The following is a 27291-nucleotide window of genomic DNA, read 5'->3' as shown; positions in this document are numbered from 1 at the left end:
GGCACCAGCGAGCGCGGCTTGCGTTGTGCGGCGCGGGGGGAAGTGCGGTGCCAAGGCGAAACTGCTCTCTGCTCTGAGGCAGGGGCAGCGATCGCCTCCAAAATAGCTGGACAGGAATAAAGGAACATTTCGTTCAGAGGAAAGCAAATCAACAAACAAACAAAAAACACTAGAAAAGCAAACCAACCCAAACTCTGAACGTGCCACCACAGTAGAAAGATTTCACCGCAATGACTAAAACTAAACTTGTCTCTAGAAGAGATGCTGCGAGCACCGCAGCACCCTCCGGGCAGGCGCAGGGCTGCGCGCAGCCGGACGCCGTGCGCGGGGCGAGTGCTCCCGAGGGCTCCCAGCCCTCTCCCCGGAGCCGGCCGCCAGCTCTCCCCGCTCTCTCCTTCTGCCCGGGCCGCCCCTGCTCCACGAAGTGGCTGCGTTGCCCGGCCCGGCTTGGCTCGACCGCCGGGCAGCAGGGCACCGCGAGGGAGGGGGCCCGGAATGGCTCCCGGCCCCCGGCTCGAATCACCTCCTTTATTTTTTCCTGATGGCTCATTGTGCTAATTGACTTGTTTTCTCTAAGGAAAGCCCATCTCTCCCTCCTCCCTCCTCCTCCACACTTTTTTTCCCCTTTCTTTTCCTTTTTCTTCTTATTTTTTTTTCTTCCCCTTTTCATCTTTGACCGGGACTGCTCTGTGGGACTCCACGGCTTGTGGGGGTTTCTGCCCGTTTTCAGGGAGATTCCCTCACTCCTTTGAGCTTCGTCGATTTTATAGCTATTACTCTCTTATTAAAACACACACACACATACAACGCATTGATTTCCATCCAAAAGGGCTAATTACATTACTTACAGTAAATAGCAGCCCTGCTGTCCGGGGTCTAGTGTGCCAACAGAGAAAAAAAAAATCCCGGCTTATTTCACTTGATTGACTTCATCTTTGTGTGAAATTGTGTTTTATGAGCTGTATTCTGGCACTCGGAGGAATGTAGCAACATTCAATCTGCAAATAACATTAATTTTAGCTACTTAGGGAGAAAGAGAAGGGAGGAAACTGGCTGCCTGGATCTTGGGTTACATGGAAGAGGTGACTCGAGGAGCCCCCGAGGATGGCTCTGGGACGCCTTGCAGAGGAAGTGGGGGCTGGGGCACTCCTTCCAGCAGCCGCGCTGGGGCTCGGTGTGCAGCGTCCCCCAGGGAGCGGGGAGCGCGGAGCCGCCGCCAGGAAGATCCTTCGGTAGGGATCGAGGTGTCAGGAAACAGCCGGCAGCTGTTCCAGGGAAAGGCAAGGAAGAGCGGTGTGAAAAGTAAGTAGGAAAAAGGGGAGAGGAGGGGAGGGGGAGCAGGAGAGAGATTAGCCAGGAAGGAATGCGCAGCTCGGACCCCTGCGCACAATGACCGCTCGCGGCCGGAGGGGCGAGGGACGGGGGGGAGGTGACGTCCCGTTTCGGCTGAGGGCGGGGGTCTCGCGGGGCCCTCACTGCCGCCGGCGGGGCTGGCTGTGCCCGAGGGCCGTTCGGGACCCGAGCGGAGCCCCCGTCTCCCGCCGCCCCCTGAGCCTCGATCCCGGGAGCGCGAAGTCCCCGCTGCACGGAGCGGCCCCGGGGAGTCCGGCCCCGCCGCCGCCTCGCGGGACTCGGCGTTTGGGGGAGGTAATAAAGCCCACCCCACCCACAGGCCCGGCTGCGATGTTTGTCACTGCTTGCCCATCACTAGGGGTTGAGAGGAGTATGACAGGTCTTTGTTGTCTGAATAAAAATCAGTGGCAGCTCAAGGGAGAGAACTCCTCCTACTAAATTATCAAAAATGGGCTGGCTTTAGTCTCTTAACAAATTGGACAGAGCTCCGGAAGGCAGCAGTCCCAAATCCAACCTACAGGCACTGGGAACTTTAAAGCAACCAGGGACTGCTTGAAAATAGCACTTCTTTTTGCTTTCTTTGTATTCAAAACTATATCCTCTCCCGACCGGTTCTGCTGCCCCACATCCGAGTCTCTCCGGTTAGGAGCCCCGGCTCTTCAGAACAGTAACAGATCCTTTAGCTCGCTTTTCTTCTTTGATTTTTCAAACTAATTATTATTACGTTTTCTTCCCCTTGTTTGTTTTCCGCACACCTTCAGGAAGCCCTCGGTGCTTGAGCAAAGAGAAGCTCCTATTGCAACCTCCCTCCCTGTGCCGTGCGCCTCGGTGTAAACATTTTGGATGATCTAAAGACTCTGGGGTCTGTATATGGAAATAGTGGGGTGCAGAGCAGAAGAAAATACTTGTCCTTTCCGTCCCCCAGCCATGCTTTTCCACGGGATCTCCGGAGGCCACATCCAAGGAATCATGGAGGAGATGGAGAGGAGATCCAAGACCGAGTCCCGCCTGGCCAAAGGGGGACAGATGAACGGCCGAGAAACGGTAAGAAAGCAGCCGGCCCTCCTGGAGAGGGATCCCTGCGAGCGTGGGCCCGCACGGGGCACGGTCCGGCCCCGGGAAGGGAGAAGCTGCCCGCCCCCGTCCTGCCCTGCTCCTGCCCCTGCCCCGCTCGTAGCGTCCCGCCGCCGTTGCAGTAGCGCTGGGTGCTGTGTCTGTGGGGCTCCGTTAGACATTTGTCTCGCAACTGCTGCCGCGAGTGCTCTCTGGAGTAAGGGGGCAACGTCTGAAATAACAGCAGGGATGCTCGTAAAGCCGCTGCGGCGGCGGCCCCGGTCCGACCGCCGTGCCCATGGGAGCGGGGCTGCAGGCGGGCTGCGGAGCCGCGCGCTCCGTGCCCCCCGGCGCCTTCGGACGGACCCGCAACCCGCGGCCACTCGCTGTTCGTAACCATTTTTGGTCTCGAGTGCGGGACCGGTCCAGAGGCACTGCTCTTTCCAAATGCAGCTCCAGCCGGTTATTCCGCTTAGCAGTATCTCCCCCTCCTCGTGCCAGGTCCGAGGTTTTCAATAGCGCTACGGCCGATGGAGAAAGGGATCCCTTTCTCCGCAACTTGGTAGGGCTTCCGCCCACCGCGCACGAGGAGCAGCGCGCAGAGTAGCGGCCTGCAGCACGCTTTACCGCTTCGGTCGTGGGGTCTTCCCCCTTCTCTTAAATAGCTCCCGCTTTGTTCTGTGAGAATTTGCAATGTAAATTCCACTCGCTTTTTCAATTGCTGCGAAAATGGGAGAGGGAAACGAGTTCGGATTAAAAAAAAATAAAAATGAACGCGGAGTTGCAACTTTAAAACAGCTGCGACTTTAGAACAAGAAGTTCGGGGCTGTTTTCCCGTCCGTTTCTCAGCAGGCGCTGCTCGGAGCCTCCCGGCCGAGCTTTTGTTGCCGCGGTTCCTCCACCCGCCTTTGTCCCGAGCGGCGCTCCCGGAGCTGCCCGGGAACCCGCACCGCTTCGGGCTGAGAGATGCGCGGTGGGGGTGACCCCGGCCCGTGTCCCTGCCCGGCAGGGCGCTGAGCGCCCTCCACCACTGCCCCTCGCCTCGCCACCTGTCTCCTTTCTCTGATTTCTGCTTTAAAGGAGCTGGTTGTGTCTAGCACGGGGTTAGGCTGTTCTAAACATGGGGAAAAATTACCAGAAAATTGATGCAAGTGTGCACCATGTGCCATAAACTTCTGGTGCGGCAAAACAGCGTTTCTCTACTTGAAAACGCTGTTCTTCGGGAGCACTGTGATATCTAAATGTGAAAGTGATGGGGAGACAACAGACTAACTTCATAAACCCAAAGAATCGGCATTTCTCCCTTCGCTGCGGCCTAACCAGCAGCTTTTGCGTATTGCAAAGCCACGAGGCGGTTAGGAGCGATGCGATGAGATAAACGTGAAAGCTGAAGTCCGGTGAGCTGAACTTGGCGGCCCGGGCCCGGGAGGGTCCCTTTGTGCAGCCCCACGGCCGCCCCGCTCCGTGCCTGATCCCTGCGCTGTGGTTGTTTTGCAGAACATGCCCCCCATGAGCCCCGAGAAGCCTGCTTTGTGCGCTGGGTGTGGAGGGAAGATCTCAGACAGATATTACCTGCTGGCTGTTGACAAACAATGGCACCTCAGGTGTCTTAAGTGCTGTGAATGTAAACTGGCTTTGGAGTCAGAACTCACCTGCTTTGCCAAGGACGGCAGTATTTACTGCAAGGAGGATTACTACAGGTACAGAAATCAGTACTCACGGGTTCAAAATCACGTCCCCTCCCCCGGCGTTACGAACCGAACCGCTCTTTTCTTCCGCACGGGAAGCTCGCAAAGTAGATTTTGCCGCCAGCTACTCCCTGATTGCATCCGCGCGTCCCCTCGGAACAGTGTCGCACGATTACCCACGGGGCGGGCGGCCGGGGGAGCCGAGCACGTGGCGGTACGGGAAGGGGAGAAGGAGCAGTGCCTCGGGCTCCCGCCGCTCCGGGGAAGCGCAGGAACGCAGCGTGCGGCCCGGCGGAAAGTTTCCCTCCGACCGCCGCGCTGTTTCCCGGCGCAGAGCGGCCGGCAGGCAGCGGCGAGGCCCGCACCGTGCGGGGCCGTGCCCCACGCCCTGCCCCCAGGCGACCCCGGCTGGAGCCGAGCTGACACCGTTTGCTCGAACGCTTCGGCTTCCCCAGGGCTCGGATCCCCGCTTCCTCTCTCCTCCGCGGCTTTTCTGGTCTCTAAACGACCGACAGGAGAGGGGCACGTCATTTTCGCCCTGCCTGCGTTTCTCTCCGCGCACTGGCGGCGGGGAGCCTTTGCACGCCGCACGACCTAAGCGAATAGGTCAACCGAGCGGAAAACGCGAAGCGTTCGCCCGACGGCCGCGGTGCCGGGTGCCTGCGGGGACAGCGGGAGCCATCCCGGGGCGGGGAGGGACGTGAGCGGCCCCGGGCTCCTTGCCACCTCCCGCGGTAGGAGAGGGGCGGGCTGCGCCGGGGCGAGGTCGTCCTCGACCTTTCTAGTTGATGCCCACCGTTTGTTTCCCTCAGAAGGTTCTCCGTGCAGAGATGTGCCCGCTGCCACCTTGGGATCTCAGCCTCTGAAATGGTCATGAGAGCCAGGGAGTCCGTTTATCACCTGAGCTGCTTCACTTGCACCACCTGCAACAAGACTCTGACCACAGGCGATCACTTTGGCATGAAGGACAACCTGGTTTACTGCAGGGCCCACTTCGAGTCCCTTTTGCAAGGAGAATACCCCCCTCAGCTGAGCTACACCGAGTTGGCAGCCAAGAGCGGAGGGTTGGCCCTGCCCTACTTCAACGGCACGGGCACCGTGCAGAAGGGGAGGCCCAGGAAACGAAAGAGCCCTGCCCTGGGAGTGGACATCGTCAACTACAACTCAGGTGGGCAGCGCACACGGCCTCCCCCCGCCCTCGGCGCGGAGCGCTCTCGGGCTTCCCCTTGGGCCGGGCCGGGCCGTGCGAGGGGAGCTCAGCCGGGCCCGATCTCGCGTAACCAACGGCCCTCTGAGGGCTGGAGCGTTTGCAGGAAAGCTAACAGCAGCCTCCTCAAAGGCTGTCTTGGCCCATTAATGTCAAATACCCAAACTTAGCCACTTCCCGGAGTAAAGGCAAAAACGACAGAAAAAGCAGAGAAACACCGCACTGTTCTTTCTCTGTAGAAAACTCGGATATACCGTTGCCGCTATTTGTATTTCATTAACGAAAACACTTCATCATTTAGGTTTAAAATTATAAGTGCCCAAAAAGATCGGCAAAAAAAAAAAAAAAATTAGGGGAAAAAAGATATAGTACGTGGCCGGCGCGGTGTGCAGGCAGGCAGAGCAGGTCTCCGATTCGTAGCACTGAACTCTCCGGGCTAAACAATCCCGGTTTACTGGCACATAAACAATCAAACTGCACAAGAGGCCAACGAATAAATATTGTTCCCCGTAACTAAGCCTTAACAAATGCAATTAACAGGAACGGTTTCCGCTCTCTTAACGGTAGGAAAGAAACAAGTGTCGGCCACTATTAAATTTCCTCCCTAACTCCGGCCACTTCAGTACCCGCGCCGTGCCCGAGCACCCCGTGCTAGGGGCTGGAGGCAAGCGAGCTTTACGTGCGATCAGGCGCTTTAAGAAGAGTTTCGTTAGATGGAAGCCGAAAGTAGCGAGGACAAACCCGAACAGAAAGCCCCCGCCTCCCCAAAAGCTTGGGGAGGAACCGCAGCCCCCGGGGGGGTGCAACGGGCGAGGAGCGGACAGCGGCTGCCCCAGGCGAGGCGGCCGGGGAAGCTCCTCGCCGGCCTCAGCCCCCTCCCTCCGCCCCAGTTCGGGCCGCTGCTCGGAGAGATTCATGAGCAGCCCCCGGCTCCCCCCGCGCAGCCTGCAGCCCTCCCCGGCACGTCCTCCGGGGCTGCTGTGAGACGGGCCGCGGCTGGGAACGGGGTGGCTGTGCGAGGCTATTTCATCTCCTCTGATGCGTAGGCCTTGGAGCAGGGGTAATCACTGCGCTAATTGTTCCTTGTTAATTGAAGATGACATTGGAATCCCTGGCTACGGAGCGGTTTCCAATCAGTCCTGAAAGCTGCTAAAGAAAAGCGAACCTGTGGCACAGCCCCGGTTCATTCAGTGCCGGCCCCTGGCGGGGGGGTCCCCATCTGCCCGCTTTGCGGTCCGTGCTCTCTCGAGTTCTCACTCGTCCACGAGAATGCCCCAGGTCCCTGAACGGAAATATTTCTAGGGATGAGTTACCGTTAGAATTAGGATCAGAAAAGTTGTGGATATGTTAAGACATCCCTTAAGTACTCGAAAGAGACATTACTTGTGAAGGCAATCATAGTTTTTGGGTGCGAGTCCTGAAAGTCTCCTTCATTACTACCCCTGGGGATGGAATATTCACTGACTGCAAAGTGAGATTAAAACCCTCTGCCCACTATGAAAATACAGCCCACTTCATCGAGATCTCACATAATTTAGAGCAAACAAATTAAAACACACTAATTTGATGCTTTTCACTTAATGTAGACGGCTGAGGAATTTGATCTGGTTGGGCTGTATTTTTTGCTTTAAGCCTTATCTACATGGTCTCAAGAAAGTACAGCCTGCAGCCAAAGCATGCATCTGGTACAAACAACTTGAGCCCATTGACCTGCTATGCTGCAGATCCAAGGGGAGGAAAGCAATCCTCTGACAGTTATGAAAACGAGTTGCAATAGATGAAACTGTTCCTCATAGAGGAGAAATAAAAAAGACTCTCAGTAACCAGCAGCCACTTTCTACATGCGTTTTCCATCCTTGCCCCTCACTCCATCCTTGCATGTCCCCATCTCCCAGGGGTACCAGCCTGCTGCACAGCCCCGCACAGCCCCACACAGCCTCACACTCTGCAGCCCCTGGCACATGTCTGGTCCAGACCATGTGCTCCATGCTGGCAGACTCCACTCATACGGAGTGTGCTCCTACCACTGCTGGCTTCCTGGGAACTGAGCACTTCCCTCCCCCGGTAAAGTGAGGCAGAATGGGCCTGGCAAAGCTGGCTGTTACAGAAACAAATCAGACTTCTAAAACGAACCCGTGCAGCTGACCCTGATTAAGCCACCAACCTCACCGAGCTGTGCACAGAAGTCTGTGTATTCACAAATAGCCCCCAGTATCAGGCTCAGATCTGTGCACACGTTTTGTTTTGGAGGAGCTAGGCATGGGGACAGGGTGGGAAATGGGCTTCTGCTGCCTCATCTACAACGGCTTCTCTATTTTGCTTGTTATTTAGCAGTTTGATTTCTGCTTCTCAGCTGTAAAGTGGAAACACAACAGTAAATAACTCAAAACGTGAGCTAAAGTCAATCGTGCTTGTGAAAGTGTCTGGAATTAATGTGAAAAAAATGGAAGAAACTGTTCAGAAGTACTTAAAACATTCAAAGCTGTCTCTGTATTACCTCTTATATCATAGAATTAATACATATTTTGAGGTAACTGTGTTGACTTACAGCTCACAGGATATAGAAATGAGATGGTGAAGAAGATTTACCTAGGAAAATATTTTACACAGCTGTTGCTCAAAGAGCTGTTTACTTTGCTTCATTATAAATACGTGTGTGAAAAACTAAGTTCACTTGAAAAATTCTTGGCAGTGGAATGTGAACAGTTCTAGCTCTTTCCAAAGCAAAATTAAATTAGCAACTCCCTGATCCCATTGCGGTGAAATAAGCAACAATATCTTGCCTAATTTTCTGCTTTCTCCTGGTTCTCCAGGCAATGGTGTAAAGTTCTGCAGGATGATGTGGCAAAGCCACACAATGCTGTTTCACCCATGTAAAACAGAGATGGATCTGTTCATTGTATGAACAAGGTTTGTCTGAGGATGCTCTGAGCCCTGTTCTCATTTTCTCTTGAAAATAAAAGTCCAAACAAAGTAATCACAGTTTAAAAAAAAAAAAAAGCAGCAAACAGGACAGAGGGGTGTGAGGAAGTTTGCTTTGCTGCTGTACATCTGAACGATCCAAGGAAAAGGAAACACACAAGCAGCTTACAACAGTCTGATGGAGAACTGGAGGGCTGAATTTTGATGATCTGCTTTATGGCAGATGATGAGTTATTGCCCACACAGTTTGACTGAAGGCTTGTGAAAACAAGGAGTAAATACAATCCAAATCTAGCCTGAAATTGTTTTTAAGGTAAATTTCAACTCCCGGTGTTTTCAGAAGTGTCACTTTGCTTTGTTTGAAATTGCAGATATACTTCTTTCCAAGACTAGAAGCAAACCTAACTATAATTAAATATTCACCTGATTTTCTGTCAAAGCGTTGTCTTAACAGCATCTGTTCATGTTGACTTGTCTTACAATTCAAAAGAGAAAACACCTTCAAGAAGCTTTCTATTTTCTCTTGGTTTTAAGTTGTTTTCCCTCTGTTTTTAGCTCTGTCAACATCAGTCTCTCTCTATTGTCTGCTTTCTCTCTCTCCCCATTTTTTGAGAAATCAGGATCAACTTGGCCTAGTAAATAATCCACTAACTATCTGAGCTCCAAGAGCTGTTCATAAATTCACATGAGCAGCTAATGAATCTCCTTCTAGTTTTACATACATTCTGAAATCTTTTCAATTAGCTGTTTGGTCATCCTTGCTATGTTTGTGTTCAATTTTCTTCTGTGTGAGTTATCACTATAAAATAGTATCCTGAAAGTAATCCAGTTATTTAAGCCAAAAAGAAAAATACAGGTGGTTTTCTTCTTCTTCTTCTTTTTTTTTTTTTTTAATTTTTATGCCAATATTGTCATGTCTTTTCCTAGTGCGATGTGGTGATGCCACAAGTCCATGAAAGTCCATGAACATCTGCAACACTAGGGTACAAGTCACACCCATAGAAATGTAATCTGGACAAAATAATCTTTCACAGATGCTTTGAAAATCTTGAATCAGAGAAATCAGGGAAAGTCTTTTAAATTTTGGAGTCGCTATTTACTTGGTTGCTTGCAGAAATCTCATAAATCAGTACCAGCTATGAGCTGCTGCTGGTTGGGATTGAGGGGGAAGGCTTGAATCAAGCCTTGACCAACTCCTTTCTAGAGATGCTTTACAGAGGAAAAGTTTTCAGGCAGTTCACTTAAACTCTCAGGCAGAGTCCAAAAGCATTTATTTTATCAGCAAAAAAGTCCAGATTTTCTGCTTTCCTGATCAACTGTCATAACAAACTTTCCTGCTGCACATCTTTTTAAAAGGTACTTGTGATTTGGAGGAAGGCTTAGGAACGTTCAGAATACTGACTTGACCTTTATTCTTCTCTCAAGCTAAGAGTGTTTCAATGAATGAGATTTCAAAATCTGAATGAAATTTCAAATGACTCTTTGGATGCCCAAAGCAAAACCATCACCACAGGGAAAAGACTTGTTTGAAAATAAATGCCAAAGGAGAGATAACTTTCTATGCCTGCCCTTAATAGGTAAAGGCCTAGGGGGCATATCTTGTCTTAAGTATGGGAAAAGGTCATCTTCTAGTACTTTTTTGTCTGATCTAATTATCACATCTATACTTAATCTTGCACCATGTTAGCTCTTCCTTCTTCTCTTGCTCTCCAGCTTGCTTCCCTCCCTCCAAATAGCACATTAGCCATGATTGTTACCTTGATTCTTTTACTCTACATGAGGCAAGGCCGCTAACTCACTGCCTGGTTTATTGAACAGGTTGTAATGAGAACGAGGCAGACCACATGGACAGAGACCAGCAGCCTTATCCCCCATCCCAGAAGACAAAGCGCATGCGCACCTCCTTCAAACACCACCAGCTTCGTACCATGAAGTCCTACTTTGCTATCAACCACAACCCAGATGCCAAGGACCTCAAGCAGCTTGCCCAGAAAACAGGCCTGACCAAGCGAGTTCTGCAGGTAAGAAGCCACCATCACAGGCTTGACAGAATTTTCCCCTACCGCTGCCAGTCAATAGCGTTTCCCATATGTGTAATGAGAGCAATGTATAAATAGTTTTGCTAGCTCTGTCCCTAGTGGGTGTGCAGAGGGGTGTGGTATTACATGACAGCAGTGCCAAAAGTACCTGAAGGCAGCCAAATACTGAAATGTGATTTATAAGTAGTTGCATCCTCAAGATATTGAAACCGTCTCCAGAGTCCACCAACCTGGGAGGTTTCCTGGGATTCGTAGTCTCCATGTGCTGACCTTATTAAGGACAGAGGTAGCAAATCTACTCATTTTATTTGTACTGGGTGAAGCCCTTGGGCTCCTGTGAGGCAGTTAACGTGGCCCCTCAGTGAGCAGATCCTCAGTATACAAGAGGCAAACTTTGACTAATAAGATCTTCCAGGATCAGCCAGTTCCCTGTTATTACCAAGGGCCTCCATAGCAAATTCACTTCCCTGCAAAAGAGCCCAGCAAATGACATTAACAAAATCTGCACCATGATATGTGCTAGCTCAGTGAAGTTAAAGTGAGGTATGTGTTGTATGCTGTGTGCAGGGTGGCAATCGAGGGAGGAAGAATCTATTAGCAGTGATTACTTGTCTGTGTTACAAATCACCTAAAACACTTTCAGTAAACCTTGCAGAAAAGAAAGACTAGATAACCCACATCAACAAGCTGTATGACAGGGATGGTGTAGTTTCTCCTCCTGCCTTGTCAGTCTTAAAATGATTAAAGTAAACTTTAAGCCTTAGCAAAAATCTGCTCATTCACCCTTTGCCTTCATCTCTGATTCTTGATCCTAAAGCTTCCCAGCTGAAGCAAACACCAGTGGGCATTCAAAAAGTTGCTTGTGTTGGGCAAGTGAGCGAGCAGATTTCCCAAGGCTTGGCCCTGGGCCACAGGCCCTGTGCACGGCCTGCCTGCGAGCCGGTACCACCAGCAGCAAGCCAGGCTGTAGAGTGACGTGGGCAACTTGCCACGCAAATCAAACATCAAAAAGATGACGTAAAAGCAAGAACAAAGACAAACAAACAAACAAACAAACAAGCATCGGTAAAGAAATCAATTGGGATTGGTTTGCAGGTTTGGTTTCAAAACGCAAGAGCCAAATTCAGAAGGAACCTTTTGCGGCAGGAGAATGGGGGTGTCGATAAAGCGGACGGCACCTCACTTCCGGCACCGCCCTCCGCAGACAGCGGCGCTCTCACTCCACCCGGCACTGCGACCACTTTAACAGACCTGACCAATCCCACTATCACTGTAGTGACATCAGTGACCTCTAACTTGGACAGCCACGAACCCGGGAGCCCCTCACAAACTACCTTAACGAACCTTTTCTAACATTGCCGTTTTTTTTTTTTTAATTCTTACTCTTCTTCTTTATTATTATTATTATTTTGATTATTTTCAAGCCTTTTTTTTTTTTTTTAAACAAAATAACAAACCCACAAAATATTTGGGAAAATAAACAGCTTGATGTGTAGCATCTGCAGCCACTTGGCAAATGAGTTTGAAGTAATATGTTGCTATAATAAACAAACATTTATTGTCGATAAATTGTACTCATTTTTTTTAATTCATCAGACGACAGAAGTTCTGAATCATTCTAATAAGTGCCTCTTAAAATTGTATGTTACTTATTTCCACAATCTTGAAAAAAACCCGATTGCCACTACTACTACAAAGCCCAGAAGTTTCTTTCCCCTCCCCGATTACCAGATAAAAGTCAGTATAACTATAGACAAAAGAATGCTGCTTTCACGATTGTATGTTCACTTCCAGAACCCAAGATTTCCTTTTATTTTTGTAATGCATCTAAAAGTTTTGTACGACTTATTTTTTAAATGCAGACAAATAAATGCAACGTGGATTAAATCGTTGATGCAGTCAGACTGCAAGTCCCAGTGCTTCTTTCTAATGCGCTGGTGCCAAGGCCAACCCCCCGGGCACACTGGGAGCCCCGAGTGCTGCCCTGCAGCCCTGCACTCAGCCCTATACCTGACCCACAGTGAGGGCTGCACCTGCTGGGGACCTGGAATGGGACCCGTTGAGCACAGCTGAGGCTGTGGGTCCCCCAGCTCACCTCTGTGAGTTAAGGAGGGCAAGGATGGGAAGTGGTCCAGAATGAGCTCGCTGCTGTAAAGGTATTGTTAGAGCAGACCAACAGCTCAAGGTGGGAGTCCCTCCGATCTGACATATTGTGCAGGGAGGGGTTTTCATTCTGCTCTGCAGTCAAACAGCACCGATTCGGAATTAAATTACAGAACAAAAAGAGGGCAGTGTGCTGCTGCCTTGATGCCATACTGTTAAAGCAAACAGGGGATCGTCCAGCTACTTCAGTGAGCACAAAAATGATTTCCAATGATGCACAAGCACGTGCACTGTTAAAAGAAGCTTTTGCTAAATCACAGTTTTTCAGGGAAATGGAAATAAGCAAAATATAATTTATTAAGATGTTTAAGGAACATGATTTTAGTACAATTTATTCATTACTACTTGGAATTTACTGTAGCCGTTTCCTGAGATTGTATCACTCTTTGTTTAACACACAAACTTAAAATCTTCAGTTCCTTGCTATTTTAACATACGTTTTACCTTTTTTTTAACTTTGTATAAAAAGAAAAAAATGCTAGCGAAAATTCTTATGAAACTGGGAATTGGCAGTGGATAATTTTAAAGCAGATAAACTCAGAAGCCTTGTGGATGCTGATCTCAATATATTTCTTAGTTTACAATAGCAAACTTTCTTTTTTTTTAATTTTATTTAAGCTAAAAGTCTGAATGGTCTGGGCAGTGGTGAATGTTCATTTGTATCCTCTTATTGTAGTTGAACACCAATTAGATTGTGGAGAGTCTCAGAAACAAAACCGAACAAAAACCAGTCAAGATCTATGTCTTGCTTTTAGTGGATTGTTAAGAATAACTTTGCACATATACCCCACTTTTTAGACACCATCAAATCTCTTTTTTGGTGGTCAAAGTGGCTATTTAATATATTTTAAAGGTGTCCTTTTTGGCTGTATAAATGTGTGGTTACATATTGACAGTTCACTGCCCACATTAAAGTGCATTATTGTAATTTTTGCTCAGGGTTTTTAGAAAATTAGCACAGAAAAGTAGCTTATTTTTAAAAAAAGATGATGGAAGAGATGTTAACACTGTAATAGAAGAAAGGTGTGTTTGCCATTATATATTTAGCAAGTATGGTTATCATCTTCTACGGATATTAAATCTTGACTTTTCCTATTTCTATTATCTTATGGGCATTTACCACTAACCAGACCAAACAACCTTGGTAAGGCTGAGATCTTTATTAATACACTTTTACAGGTAAAAATATTGATACTTATAAATTTTGTTCTTTGACAGAACAATATATGGTACTAGAGATCTACTTTATTAAGTAGACTAATTAAAACTCAGTTCTACTATGTGCCTTATGATATACCTTGGGAGTAAGTTTGTGAAAAATCAGGATATATGTGTTGTTTGTTAAATTAACTGTTTTAAGCCCTTTTGACACCTCACTAGTTTTGTACTGTTTTACCTCTTATTTCTGAAACTCTTTTTATGGTGTATCCTGTTAGAGGGGACAAACATGTCATAGAAAGCAGTTGTGCACTCTTTCAGATATAGTTGATAAATCCAATAATCTTATATATTGAGCTTCGTGTTTATAGTACAGTAAGTGGTCTAGCAAAATTGTCCATGTTTCTTTGTTTATTGATAAATGCATTGTATAGAAACTATTTCCCCTAAATATTTATGGACCAAACAATTGTGATATATCCTATTAAATTTGTGTGAATAAACCATTTTGAATCTAAGGAGTATTATTTCCCATCAGTTTTTTATTATTATTACTTTTTAATTTAAAGCCTACACGTTCCGGTGTGTCTCTTTGCTTTTACGGTACCTGCGAACAATTGGTATTGAACACGGAAATCCGGCCTTTTAAATACTCTAAAATACAGTTCCTTCTTAGGCTTTTGATTTCTTCCTATTCAATGTATACGCTACTGCTGGTGCAATTTAGATGTTAGCCTCTTACCCCCCTTTCTTGATCATGCCAAGTAATGCCCCACTGATTTGATATGGAAACCCCGTCACTGACTTCTAAAAAAGCCAGAAAGCTAGCAGCTAAAGTAATTGCATGACGAATATAACCTAAATAATATGATGAAATGAAGCAAGATTTAATGCTAGGTATATTGAACACAAACTAGAATTGCAGACCCTGAAAAGCCAGGTTGCTCTGTAGTTTAATAAATTGTCACTATGATTTCTTTCAGGGAGAACAAATCATGGGGCATTACAGCCAAACATCCCGACGTTTGAAAATTCCCTAAAGTATTAAAAGAAGGGGAAAAGTTTGATCGGAAATCCACTGCAGTGAAGACAAAGACAATATTAGGTTATGATAATCATACATTTAAAAATCTATCAAGCCAAAAAATAAAAATAAAAGACTTGATGTCATTTCCTGAATGTTAACAAAACATATGTTATTTTATGGTGTCTAATTAACAGAACTGAAGGCTTCAACAAATTGTGTGGTATTAAAAACAAATTTAGAGAAACTATGTATAAAACCAGAGCAACCTGGCAGCAATCTACCCAGCCCATATTTGAAGAAAACTTTTCTTTAAAAATATCACATTTGTCAAGCACAAGTACTTGTAAAATAAAATCTGAGTGCATTCATTCCACTTGCTTGCTAATGTGTACTAGTCATATCTGTTAAATGGATTTTTGTAAATTCAAAGAGAACTTTTCACTCATTCGAAGTCATAGGAATCAAAACCCAGTAACTTTAGTACTATTGTTTCTGAATCCTTTTTTTTTTTTAATGAGACAAATCTGCATGCACTTTTCCATCTGTCACATATAGTGTACATTTCTGTATGATGAATTTCTCTTTGATGTTTCTTGTATAATAGCTTTCATTAATAAACATTTTATTTGATGCAAACATAGTTAACTTTATGTAAACACTTAGCTAATTGTTCCAGATAATTTAAACTTTTCTTTTGAGAAGAAGCAGTACAGCGCAGTTCCGAAATGTTATATATATATAGCATCAAAAAGAATGAGGTAGCAATACTGTTACACTGCAAAAAGTATTTCCTTTGGTGTTTACCTTTTATTTTTTTAACCTGTTGTATAAAACTGACGTGTTCTTTTAAAAAATCCCATCAGCATCAGCAGTAAAGCAGCCCCCAGATCCTTCATCAATATACGAAAGCGTGAGCAGTATGTAAAACCCTCAATGACTCTTAGAATGGATATAATTTGTGGATCCCTGAGCTGTTTACATGGTCACTATGCAACGAGCAAGTACATTACAAATAGTTGCTCCTAAGATTCCCAGTCTAAAACACAGATGATTTTTACAAGCTGACAAGCAAGTGCAACAATAACCAATTATTAGTAATGAGGTTTTGTAGGCGTTAAGCAACTATTTGCAGAAAGATTTTTTAAAATATATTCCTATTTAGCTGTATAGCCAAAGCGTATGTTAAACAAATTAACATATAAAAACTAGCCAGAAAATCTTTCATTAAGATGACATTTTTATTATATACTAATGAACCCTATGTAAACAATGTAACTTTTATGAATGATGGACATTAAATATTTCACTTACCTGTATCCTCAGCATCTTGCATGTTTTCTTAAACTCTTCCAGTTTCTGGATTCTAAAAAGAAAACCATACAATTATTATTAACAGCATAACACAAAGTTACACACAGATTACTGCAGCGATCTCTGGAAACTGGTAACCAAGAGTGTTCTAACAGCAATAAAAAGGTATCATTTATTGGTGGCAATTATGGGAAGTATTGCTTAAACAACAGTTTTATAGTCTGTTGTAAAGTTCTGTTGAAAAAGGTTAACATGGAGGACTTAATTCAAATCAGCTTGATCAGATATTTAAGTATACTGTGAAATTCTTAAACCGAGCCTTATGTGCATTTATTACTGCAGAAAATCAGTAAATGCAGGAAAGTGATTATTCGTATCACAGCCGTAACGTGGTTTCCCTGTGTTGTGCACAAGAAAATATTACAAACTTTAATTATTAAAATCAGTAAAGAACTAGGATGGTGTTATGATAGGAAGACCTAGGATCATTTTTCTTCTGTAAATCACTGCATTCTTTATTAAGTTGGATTCATTCTCTACCAGTGTAATACTTACAGGCATATTTCTAGCCTAAATTATTGCCCATGTGCTGCTTTTCTCATCTGATTTAAATTAGAAAAATAAATGAATTAAATACTGCCAATGAAAAACAATCTCCGCTGAAGTAAATGGTAAAATTAAATTAACTGATCAGAATGCAACCAGGGAAATTTTGTGTCTCCTTGTGTGATTAGTGATATCGAGGTTTCATTTTCTTAACAGCACTATTGTTTGTCTGGAGGTAGACCTGCACATAGTGCTCTGATTTGTTTGAGTAGCTGCATTTGCCATTCCAAGGTTTTTTGCAAGAGAATGATATCTGTCCCTTGCATTTAGAGAGTAAACACGTCGAAAGGGCAGCACTATACTGGAAAGAAAAGTAAGGAATAATTTCAGACAAGATTTGTGAGAATGCAAGACAAACCTGAGTTTTCACTTGTCAGAAGTGAAATGTGTTAGGGTCCTTCCTAGTGAATACATGTCCACACCTAGTTGCAGCATTTCTTTTCACTTTTGGTCTTGAAAAGAAGTCAGACTGTGCACTTCTAGAACATCCGACCCAGAATTATTCACCAGACGAATGGTTTGCAGGGCTGGGTCAAATGACAGAAGGCTGACACCAAAGCCCTCTGGAATCGGTGCATTTTCTTTCCCCGATCCCATGGGCTTTGAGCCAGGAGCTGAATGAACATAGAGACTAAATTATTCTCTTGTCTCTTAAGAAAGCATAACCTTCAGAATGAGATAGAATGTATAGGACAGCAATGCTGCTCTGTTCTTTAGATTTCATTCTTCAGAGCTGCTAATCCAAGCACCTGGCACATGCATTAAATTGACTTCAAAATATTTCTTCCTCCTTCACCCAAATACAGGACACAAATTATACTACTGGAAATTCCAGAAGCTATTATAGTGTTGGAGACTTTATTCAGTTATTCTGCAGTGCTGAACAATTCTTCTGCGCTTTTCACTTGACACAGACTTATCTTGACACATACCTATATACATATCCTTGTCTTGCCTTCAGATAACTAGTACTTTCATATCTATTTAAGTCACTCAAATGTATAGGAAGCAACTCGCCAGGCTTACACATTTTAGCTAAAGCAGTTGTCAGAATTTTCTGTTTTGTTGCTCCTCCAAAGTAAAATATTTTATCTGAAGCAGTTTTAGATTATGAATTTGTACTTCTGTATGCTTTCTTTTCCTTCCATAGCTTTGTTCCAAAATACTGCAGTGCCTGAAACATCTGCATGTATAGAACATTATGCTATACAGCTTTTCCTGTATTACCCCAAAAAACAAACCATTGAATTGTTGAATATATGGCTTGCATGATTCTCTAAAGCTGTTCTAGTCTACAAATAGTTTTTATCACAAAAAATTACATTAAAGGCATTGTACTTTTTTCTAATGTGATAAATATTATCTTGGCTGCACTCAGTTTTGTGACAAGAGTCTGCTTTTGGAAATGGAATTGTGAGCAAGCATCCTTTGAAATGTCTGAAATTTGCTACTGCTATGAAGAGAGGACTAGACTGAAATCCTAATTTAGCTTGATGAAAATCAGTGCTATTTTCTATTTTGCCCTCTTTTCAAACTGGACTTCAACTGAGGCTAAGTATAACGTCAGTAATTATTTTGTGTTTGAAAATAAAAGTGAGATGTTTTCATTTGTACTTCAGATACGCACTTCAATACAGACTTCTGAGTCTGAAGAAATGCATGGTGTTTTGAGTATGTGAGTCTGCTGAATACAGCAAATAAATAACACAGGAATGAACAGCTCAAGAAATGGTTACTGGACTAGAAATATAAGCAGTCACAGAGGGAAATGTGGTGATTTATCACCCTATGAATCCTTATTTTACCATTTTCCTTCAGGAATTTGGACTCATCTGAGTATAAATGACCAACTGACTTTTTATTGCCACATGTAACAGTCCTATGACTGAAATGCAGTAGGGAACAATCCATAACAAGAAATTTTCAGGAATAATAATCTCAGTAAAACAACAAAATGTTATCCAATATCTTAATACCAGTAAAAGACAACAGGAAAACTGACAACATCAGATTCATATCTTAATATGATAATTTTAACCATACAAATATGTGTCCCATCTCACCAAGGAAGTATGCACTGTTAGTAGGAGAAGCAAGACAAACTCAGAATCTAGCCAATGTGGCTGCTCACAGGTAAATATTATAATCTGCAAAGATACTCACATAACTACTGGTCATGCAGCAGCTGCAATTAAATAGACTATGTCTCACATCTTCTTTCCTGGTTACCCAGTGCAGTATTATTTGGCTTGATGATAAAAAGTGGGCTTTTGAGAAGGAAGTGAAATGAACACTCTAAAGTGCATGTGTGTCTGCAAGCATATTTGGTATAAAATACTGCTCTTTATGTCAGTCTTAAAGAAGCTATTGATGTCTTTCTTCTTTTTAATTTGATGATTCCTTCCTTCTTCATTGTGAAGCTACATGAGCCTTAACTATACTAACTGATTTTTTTTTGCCCTATTTGATAATTTTGTTTCTAAATAAAACCCTTGGACAGGTTGTATTTTTGTGAATCATGTTGGAACAAATTAAAAAGTTACTGATACTGTTTAATATGAACTATTAGAAAGAGGTTATCTTCTGCCCAGGAGTGCTTTGTAGGTACAGCAATGATAGAATTGTTCTATCTGTGAGTTAATTTCTTCTGCTATTTGATGTGTCACAGAGCACTAATGTGATGCTAAATACATGTTAATCACAAATTAGTTCTTCAAATCACTAACCTAAAACTACTGCAATCATTGTGGATGAACCCAAATTGACAAGCTCTCAAAATCACCACTTACCACTAAAATGGAGGTGTTAAAAGGCAGTTTGACTTGGAGTGCTTAGATCAATTATAAATAAAATCCACATACTGAGATACCTTTGTCCCATTGCATTTTAAGTGCAAATGTAATAAACTTACAAACTGGGTTCTGTCCTTGTACTTATTTTGAACTGTCTTAAACTCAGTGTGATTTCAAGAACTGACTTATAAAATCGGTTGCAATCAAGAGCATTTTGATCAGTTTTCTTGGACTTTCTTAGTCTTTTAATGAACTTTTTAGTCTCTAGCAAAACTGAAAAATAAAATGAAAAAATAGTGTTATAGAACTCATATTCAGTTCAGAACATTTCCAAAAATGCCCCTAAGTTTGTTTGTTTTTGTTATATTTTATTTGTTGGCCATTTTTTAAGAACAAGAAGTAGCAGAGGAAACTATGTTCTCCAGCTACCAGTTCTGACAGGCCTCTCCCTTGAGCTTCTGTTAAATTTTGCTGTTAAATATTTTGTTACAAAAAAAATTTACCTCAAGTTGTTGCAATCCTCCAATTTCTTTCTTTTTCTTTTTTAAGTATAATCGAGCATTTGTGCTTCTGCACTGTTTTTGCACAGGTAAACCTGTCTTTGCAGGATCCCAGGCGGCCTCCGCAGCACCCCGGGATTTGTCTGTGGGAGCCATTACCAGCTGTAACCCCAGGACAGAACTTACTTCTTCCCAGCTGCTTTCCTCACACAGACTTTGATCAGAACTTGTCCTTTCCATAAGGATAAAAAAAAACAAAACTCCACAGTGGTAGAAAGTAGAAAATGAAACACTCCTGAGTCGTATCTCTGGCTCTTATTCTGCCTCCTCAGACAAACCAACGCCTGCTGCATCCATCTCCCATTCCTTGCTGGTTCTGCTGTTGGGAGGAATAACTATGGATTAAGCCAAATCTCACACCCCAGCAAAGACCAGCGTCTCTTAGCAGGCTGCACAGGGTTACTGGAACATGAGAAAAAATGGTGTGCGTGGCCTGTGCAGTGCCACCTGAACGGCTGTGAGCAGCCCCACCTGGGCCCTCACCACCCATGGCCCAGGAGCCATTTTAGTGCGGCCTGCTGCTGCACTGCACCTCAGCCTGTTCACCTGAGGCCATACTCCTGAAACTGTTCTGATGGATTTATTCATCTTCATGTGAAACACAAAACAAAACAAACTCCAAAGGTATGTAGAATTTCAGGTTTTATATGGTGAGGAAAAAAATTATTCAGTTGAGATTAAAAAGCAAATAAATACACGCTAGAGGAAGGAAGTCTTATTTTCTGCAAGCCTTGGACAATAACTTTCTGCTTAAAACTTCATAATTGCCCAAGAGATAAGGAAATACAAGTCCGATGCTAAATGAGGAATGCTGGAACACACAGAGGTGTTGTTCAGTGGACTTCATTAAACAGTTTCTGAGATTATGCCCAAACGAACAATGGCAATTTAAAATTTCTTGCAATAAGTAACACACACACATTTTCTTCTCCCAGTCTTATCTGATGCTATTTTGTCTGGGAGAAAAGCACTTTCAGAGGATTGGGGAAGAGCCCTGACATGGTGCACACATGGCTTTCTGCTGTGCTCACACACTAAGCGTATTTTCCAAGGCAATGGCCATCTTGCATTCCAGGTGTTACTAAGGCACAAGAAAACCTAACCCTAAAATATATTAAATATATTTTATAGAGTTCATATACTACTAATATTAACTGACAGAAGCAAGAAAATGTGTAATTGAAGCTTTTTTTTCTGTTCTAAACCTTTGGATGGCTTGCTGTGGGAGCTGGGTAAAGTTGCTAGCCTTGTGCAGCTCTTCAGAACACTATAATACAGCAGAACTCTGGTATGGAAAAACTAGCTTAACTTCCTCTGTCTGCTTCCAACTTGCATCCATATGCTATGACCCTGGTCCTGGAAAGATTTATGCATATCTTTAACTTACTTGTTCTGTGTGATACTACTGAAATTTATTTAAATCAAGTTACTAGCAGTAACAAAGCTGAACAGAGGCATAAACCTGCAAAATCAGTTTAATGTACAGTTCTCACCAACCCTAGATTTCTAAAAGACATACTCTGTCATGTTGCTAGGGTACTGGTGGAATGTCTGTGCAACTGCTGAGTTTTGCTTCGTCGTCAGTTGCTTAAATTTGCACAGGAATTAGCATTAGGATAGTTGGAAGCTGTCGCACAAATGGTCAAGAGTACAAATGATCAGAAGAGAAGATGATAACCTGAATATTTTGCAAATATTTCATCATTATATATGTGAAGTGCATTCTGCCCATACATTCTTATTTGCTGACTGGCATGGAATGAAGAGACCTAATTCTGGTATTCCAGGTTACAGCAGATGTTATTTCAGCTATGCTTCCAAATTATGTTACTTAACATTCACCACAACTTTAGAGTAGCTATATATGAGACAGATAGTGATGAAAGATTTGGGGATTTATTGCTAATGTATGAATACAAAGCACAGGTGTTTTTTTTTTTTTTTTTCTGTTTTGTTTATTTATTTATTTTTGCCTGAGCCTTACAAGAATGGGCAATAACCAGCCTTGGCAGCTTTTTGAATACTGTGCAGAAGGGTTGTTGTTTCAAACTCAAGCCAATTTTTCTATGTTTTTTAATCCTCATTTCTTTGCTCACAAGCAAAAGGTGCTTCATTTTCCTTCCCTTTTGGTAAGCACATTCAGGCAACTCAAGGCTTCTAAAGGAAAGTGGGATCCAACAATCTTTTAACAACCATGCTAACAGCATGTACAGCACCGTTCCACCCTCCTTGTGCAGTTCCACATGGTCACCTCAGTAGGATAATGGTTTGCCCAGAGCATGAATTCCCTTGAGTGGTGACTGTCAATTGACTCCGACTGTAAAATGCAGTGAGAGCAAACAGTGGTGGGAACACATGCTGATATCCGCATCACTGCTTCCCTGCACAACACTGATGCTGACATGTGTCAGGATGCTGGCTACCGTCTCCTCCCTGGCTAATAGGAGAGTGTGTCCTAAGATGCTTCTTCACCTGTAGTACTAATGGCAGTCCTGTTCCGAGAGGCCTCTTTTCAGGTCTTAAAGAAAGCCTTTTTTTTTTCCCTGTGTAACGCTATTTGGATAACTGACCAGTTACTCAAGTCAGAACCTGTGTCCATGGAGGGTATATTTTGTAACCTATTTACACTATCACATTCAGATGAAATTCAGAATATGTGCAGACCTATTCTGACTATAATCCAAGGTAAACTTGAACCCTCTGTGATGTGATATGATAGCTACAGGAGATTCAAACAGGTAAATATCTGACTTCCCCAGGAGGAAGTGTTATGTGCTTGAATTCAGGCGATGGCATGGCATGAGCAGAAGTGTTCAGAGGCTTAGCTCTGCAGAAGATAGTCTTGTCTAGTGTTCCTTTGTGGTGAATGTCAGCTAAGTATGACCTCACACATAGCAATGCCACTCCTGTTGTTAATCAAGTTAGGCAGTGATTACACTAGAGCAACTTTCAAGACAAGCAGGCCTATAGACTCCAATCAGCAGATCCTCATCCATGTGCCCTGGGTATGCACTGTATACTGTTTGGAAGGGAAGTAGGATCATAGGTGAGTGTTTGCTGTTACACAGATAAAGAAAATGATTGGAATTATTCAACATTGCTTGCAGCAACCCTCAAGTTCAGTAGCTTGTGAAAGGCAGTAGTGCAATAGGCATTAACCAGGTGTCTGTTGCCCTTAAGAGCAGGGAGTGGTTGCAGTTCTCTCACTGATGCTGGGAGAGCCCTCTTGTGCATGTGGGTGCTTCCGAGCTGTTGATAGAGTACATTTATTATCATTAAGTTGACACAATTGAAAGTGAAATTCAGTATATGGATATCTTTTTGTGCTCAATATGATAGCAAATGTATGAAACATGCTTAAAATTAGTGCATAAGATTGAGCTCTTATATGGCTTGTTCCCTGTGCACCAATACTGCACTGCTGTTCTCTAATGGGTCTTTTTGACTGGAACACTCACAGTGTAGACTCAGGAAATAAAGATGGGAGTCTGGAACACAGGTACAACATGTGTGCTCTAAGCACCTATCTAATAGCATCTTCTTTCCTCAGAGACTGCTGGCTGCAGCTGTGAATCTTGAAACACTTTTTCCTATTTTAAATTTGCCAGTAACCCTATCACTTCAGTGAAGCTTTGCCCAGATTCACACTGGAATTGCAAACAGGATCAAAGTCTGTGGTGTAATTAAACCCATCCCACTCACAAGAATTCAATCTCTTTTCCAAAAGCTACTTCATATCTACAAAATGAGTTTGCTTGTATGTGCTGTTGTCATCTGGTTCCCATTATCTGAGCTTTGAGACTTATATATGAGGAAACATTAAGTAAAACATTTTTATTAGACACTTTTAAACTACACAGAAAAATTGAGAAAGTATTCAGCAAGTAGGGCAGTAGGTTAAGTGAACTAGTTTTACCTAAGGCAGCATTTGCACCCTAGATCACATGGTGTGACAATGTGGCTGCACAGTTTCAGACTTAGCCAGAAACGACTGCGTCCAGCTGTGTGGTAATAGGTTAAACTTTGACTTTCAAGTCAAAAATTCAGTCAGAGCCTAAACTTTGGGTTCTGTGACCTGAAGTTATGCTCTGAAGGCTTGCTTCCTCCAGAAGGTGTTTCTGAATACCTGGTTGATTGCTGTATACTAGCTACAGCATGCATAGAATTAGAACAGTAGTGCTGGCATCATGTACTGCATGGGCTGTTAAATCCATTTTGCCTCCTAACTCTGCAGCACTGGCTCCCTAGGTTTAGTGAGTCTTCAAATTCCTGCATAGTTGCTTCGACGTGGGTGTCTGGAGCAGCCATAAAAAGTGTCATGCTTCTTGTAGATGCTTCACAGTCCTATAGCTGTGACAGCTGCAAATTTTTATTTGCTCCACTAGAAAAATTTCTGATATGCTAGCAGAATTTCAGGATGCATAAAGAATGCTGTATTTTTTTGTAGTTTTACCTTCAGAGATATTTATCTTGTATTGGTGTGGAAAAACAAGTCCAATTGGCCGAGGTCTGGACAAGTTGCAAAGAACAAAGGAAATGAAGCGTAGCTGGCAATACGGGCAATTAAAACAATGCACAATTTTCTATATTTAGTTGAAAAATCACACTTTCGTGTGATGTGGTAGAACTATGTCTGAATATCAGTATCACCATGCAAATATGAATTAAGATTTTAAAGAGATTTTTAAGAATAGTAAAACAACTGCTTTAGCAAGAGTGCTGGCACACTGGCAAGTAAGCTACTGCTCCCTGTGGTTTTGTACTTTATACATCCTCCTCTAAAATATGGCCGAAGGCCTTTGGCTCATTTGATTAGCAGTTGCTGAACCATCTTGGTCTCTGGCCACGCTCGGTTGTGCTCAGCAATGTGGCTCTGAGGAATGCACAGCAAGGATTATTTTAGCTACAGGCTAGTTTTGGTATATTTTACGTCAGCCAGAAGCATGGTGATTGGGCCTTCGAATGTTGGAAGTTTTGACACAAGCAGCACAGATACCCTTGATAAATTAATACTAGTATGGGGATTTCTAAAGCACCCATCTGCATGGTGTCTGAGCTCACCTCTCGTACGTTGGAGCAGGATTGAATCTGTGTTTGCACCAAAGAGCTGCCCACAGCTGGAAGCCGCTCATTTACAAGAATCTCAGCGTGGGTCAGATTGGTAAGCAGAAGAGCAGTGCTGGGCACACACTGCTCACAAGACAGCCAAACTCACCTCAGTGACCACCAGGGATCCCCACAAGCTGAATGGCTCATCAAAGGCCTCCTCTGCCTGTGCTATCATAGTATCTACCTGGAGAGGAAAGGCGGAGAAGGAAGGGGATCAGGCATTTCAGACAGCCAGTGGTGCTTTCCATCCCATTATAGCATTGCAGTCTTTTTTATATTAATCCCTTGCTTGGATCTTCTTAGAGGATGAGGATAATCTCTCTTGAAATAGGAGTTCCTGTAGTAGAAAAACTACAAAATATAAAAGAGAAAAGTTACCATTATTTCAAGATTGGAAAAGGCAGAGATATAATAATTAGCGATTAGAATCTTAAAGACAAGCAGAGAGGACTCTCAGGAGTATTTTAGATGTGAATATATATGAATAAAATGTTATGGTAAAGTTCTGTGAAGTACAAGGTCTCAGAAAGTAATGCCTCCTATTTATTTAAATGAAAGCCACAACAGATACCCAGAGCACAATAAAGAGGGATGACAAGTCATTGGCCCTGACAGAGCATTTCTCAGACAGAATAAGACATAGTCATTTTTCACAGGGCTCCTCATATGGATCCTGAGAAGCATTTTCTACTTTCATAGATCCTAAGACAGTATTGTGAGAAACATTTTTACCATGTACTGGAAGGACAGGAGAAGATGAGACAGTTGAGTCAATGCCTGTGCAGAAACTTTTGATGCTTCTGATAACACATTTGCATCTTGCTGAGTTTTACTGGATGGAGCATTGGTGACTGGGGACCTCGGCTCTTCTGGGATAGAGCAAAACAGACAAATAGAGTGAACTGAGATCTTTCATTCAGGAGAAGAGGAGGCTTAGGAAAGACACTCTTGTCAGCTCCCTGAAAGGAGGCTCTAGTGAAATGGAGATTGGCCTCTTTTTCCCAGGTGACTAGAGACAGGATGAGAGATAATGGCCTCAGGTTTTTTCAGGGGGAATCAGGTATGATATTAGGAAAAAAATTTTCTCAAGAGTAGTGTTTAGGCACTGGAACAGGCTGTCCAGGGAGGTGGCAGAGTCACTGTCCCTGGAGGAGTTCAAGGATATTGTAAGCGTGGCACTGGGGGACACATCATAGTGGGCACGGTGGTGACAGGGTGATGGTTGGACTAGATGATCTTAGTGATTTTTTTCTAACTTTAATGACTTTCTGTGGTTCTTAATAGAATAAATTGTTTGAAACTAACTGTGAACCAATGAGTCATCTCCAGAATACTCCATTCTGACAGTGGCTGCATGTAACTAAATATTGGCAATGCCACATACTTGCTTTGAAAAAAGTCTCTTTTGGTCTGACCCTATATATAAAATAGCATTAATAACTATTTCCAACTGAAATCAGTCAGGATTGAATTCATTATTTTTAAAGGGTCTAATCCTGTAAAATTCGAGATCAATTACCCTGGGAGCAAAAGCTATTTGAAACTGTGGCGTTTCTTTTGTGTTTTTTTTTTTTTTAATCAAAAGCAGCATAGAATATATTAAAACTCCATCTAATCTGTCCAGCATTCTATTTGCATTAAAAATGTGCTTTAATTTCTTAAGGATAAAAATAAAATAGTGTTTCCTGTTGTTAAATTATAATTTGATAAGGAATTTGAGTTTTTAGAGGAAAGCAGAGCTTCCCTCTCTATTAGACTCTTCAGGCAGTGGCATAATATTACTCCTAATTGTGGTTGCTTAGGAAGGTTTGAATAGCAGTCATTCTCATAACTGAAGGAATACATCTGAGTACACATCTACCCTTCATTAACACCTTTTTAATCATCTTAGTGCCTGCAGGACAGCGTATTTTGCATCGCTCTGTTAGCAAAGATGGGCACATTTTGAAGACAATGATCTGTAGCTTTCTAAAAAAAAAATCTATTTTCTTTGCTCTAAATAGGCAATTGAGCACAGTTGGCTCGAAGGAAAAAATAATTCTCCCTTTTCTTACTCCATGAGAACTAAGGCCTCTCTGCCACTAGAGGGTGAGACAACTACAAACCAAATACTGAATCCTAAGTCGTTTCTGAAGAGGGTACAAAAGTGAGTTAACATGAGGACAGTACCTTGGGCGTTACCTTGGTTATTCATTTTCAGAAAGAAAGATGCGTGCTGTGGGCATAGTAAGTATTTTTCTGTTGATTGCACATGCTTCAATCCAGAGCTAAAAAGAAATATGGGAACAATCTGTGATAATGAA

At 43.5% G+C, this 27291-nt stretch overlaps 1 protein-coding gene across 2 annotated transcripts; it reads left to right on the top strand.

Annotated features, from left to right (window-relative positions):
• The first annotated feature begins 1073 nt into the window (after positions 1-1073).
• On the top strand, positions 1074-14623 carry LHX9 (LIM homeobox 9). Of its 2 annotated transcripts, XM_065746614.1 has the most exons (6): positions 1074-1302; positions 2279-2397; positions 3904-4106; positions 4907-5262; positions 10042-10244; positions 11358-11615. In XM_065746614.1, exons 1-6 carry the CDS (start codon positions 1074-1076, stop codon positions 11613-11615), a joined length of 1368 nt encoding a protein of 455 aa, XP_065602686.1. The 2 variants fall into 2 exon arrangements, with proteins under 2 accessions (XP_065602686.1, XP_065602694.1); XM_065746622.1 differs by lacking the exons at positions 1074-1302; positions 11358-11615 and adding an exon at positions 14567-14623 and having other exon boundaries at positions 2224-2397.
• Positions 14624-27291: the final 12668 nt, after the last annotated feature.

Source organism: Cyrtonyx montezumae, unplaced genomic scaffold (assembly GCF_038088225.1).
Source record: "Cyrtonyx montezumae isolate F1298 unplaced genomic scaffold, pur_monq_1.0 scaffold_1, whole genome shotgun sequence".
Taxonomy (NCBI): domain Eukaryota; kingdom Metazoa; phylum Chordata; class Aves; order Galliformes; family Odontophoridae; genus Cyrtonyx; species Cyrtonyx montezumae.
The sequence above is the reverse complement of the archived record's forward strand: the minus strand, read 5'-3'. Positions and strand labels throughout refer to the sequence as shown.

Bases quoted from the DNA above. Each gene is read 5' to 3' on its own strand.
- LHX9 (XM_065746614.1), top strand. From the start codon at position 1,074: ATGGAAGAGGTGACTCGAGGAGCCCCCGAGGATGGCTCTGGGACGCCT. The intron at 1,303-2,278 runs GTAAGTAGGAAA...TCCGTCCCCCAG, and splicing joins AAGGAAGAGCGGTGTGAAAA to CCATGCTTTTCCACGGGATC. The intron at 5,263-10,041 runs GTGGGCAGCGCA...TTTATTGAACAG, and splicing joins CATCGTCAACTACAACTCAG to GTTGTAATGAGAACGAGGCA.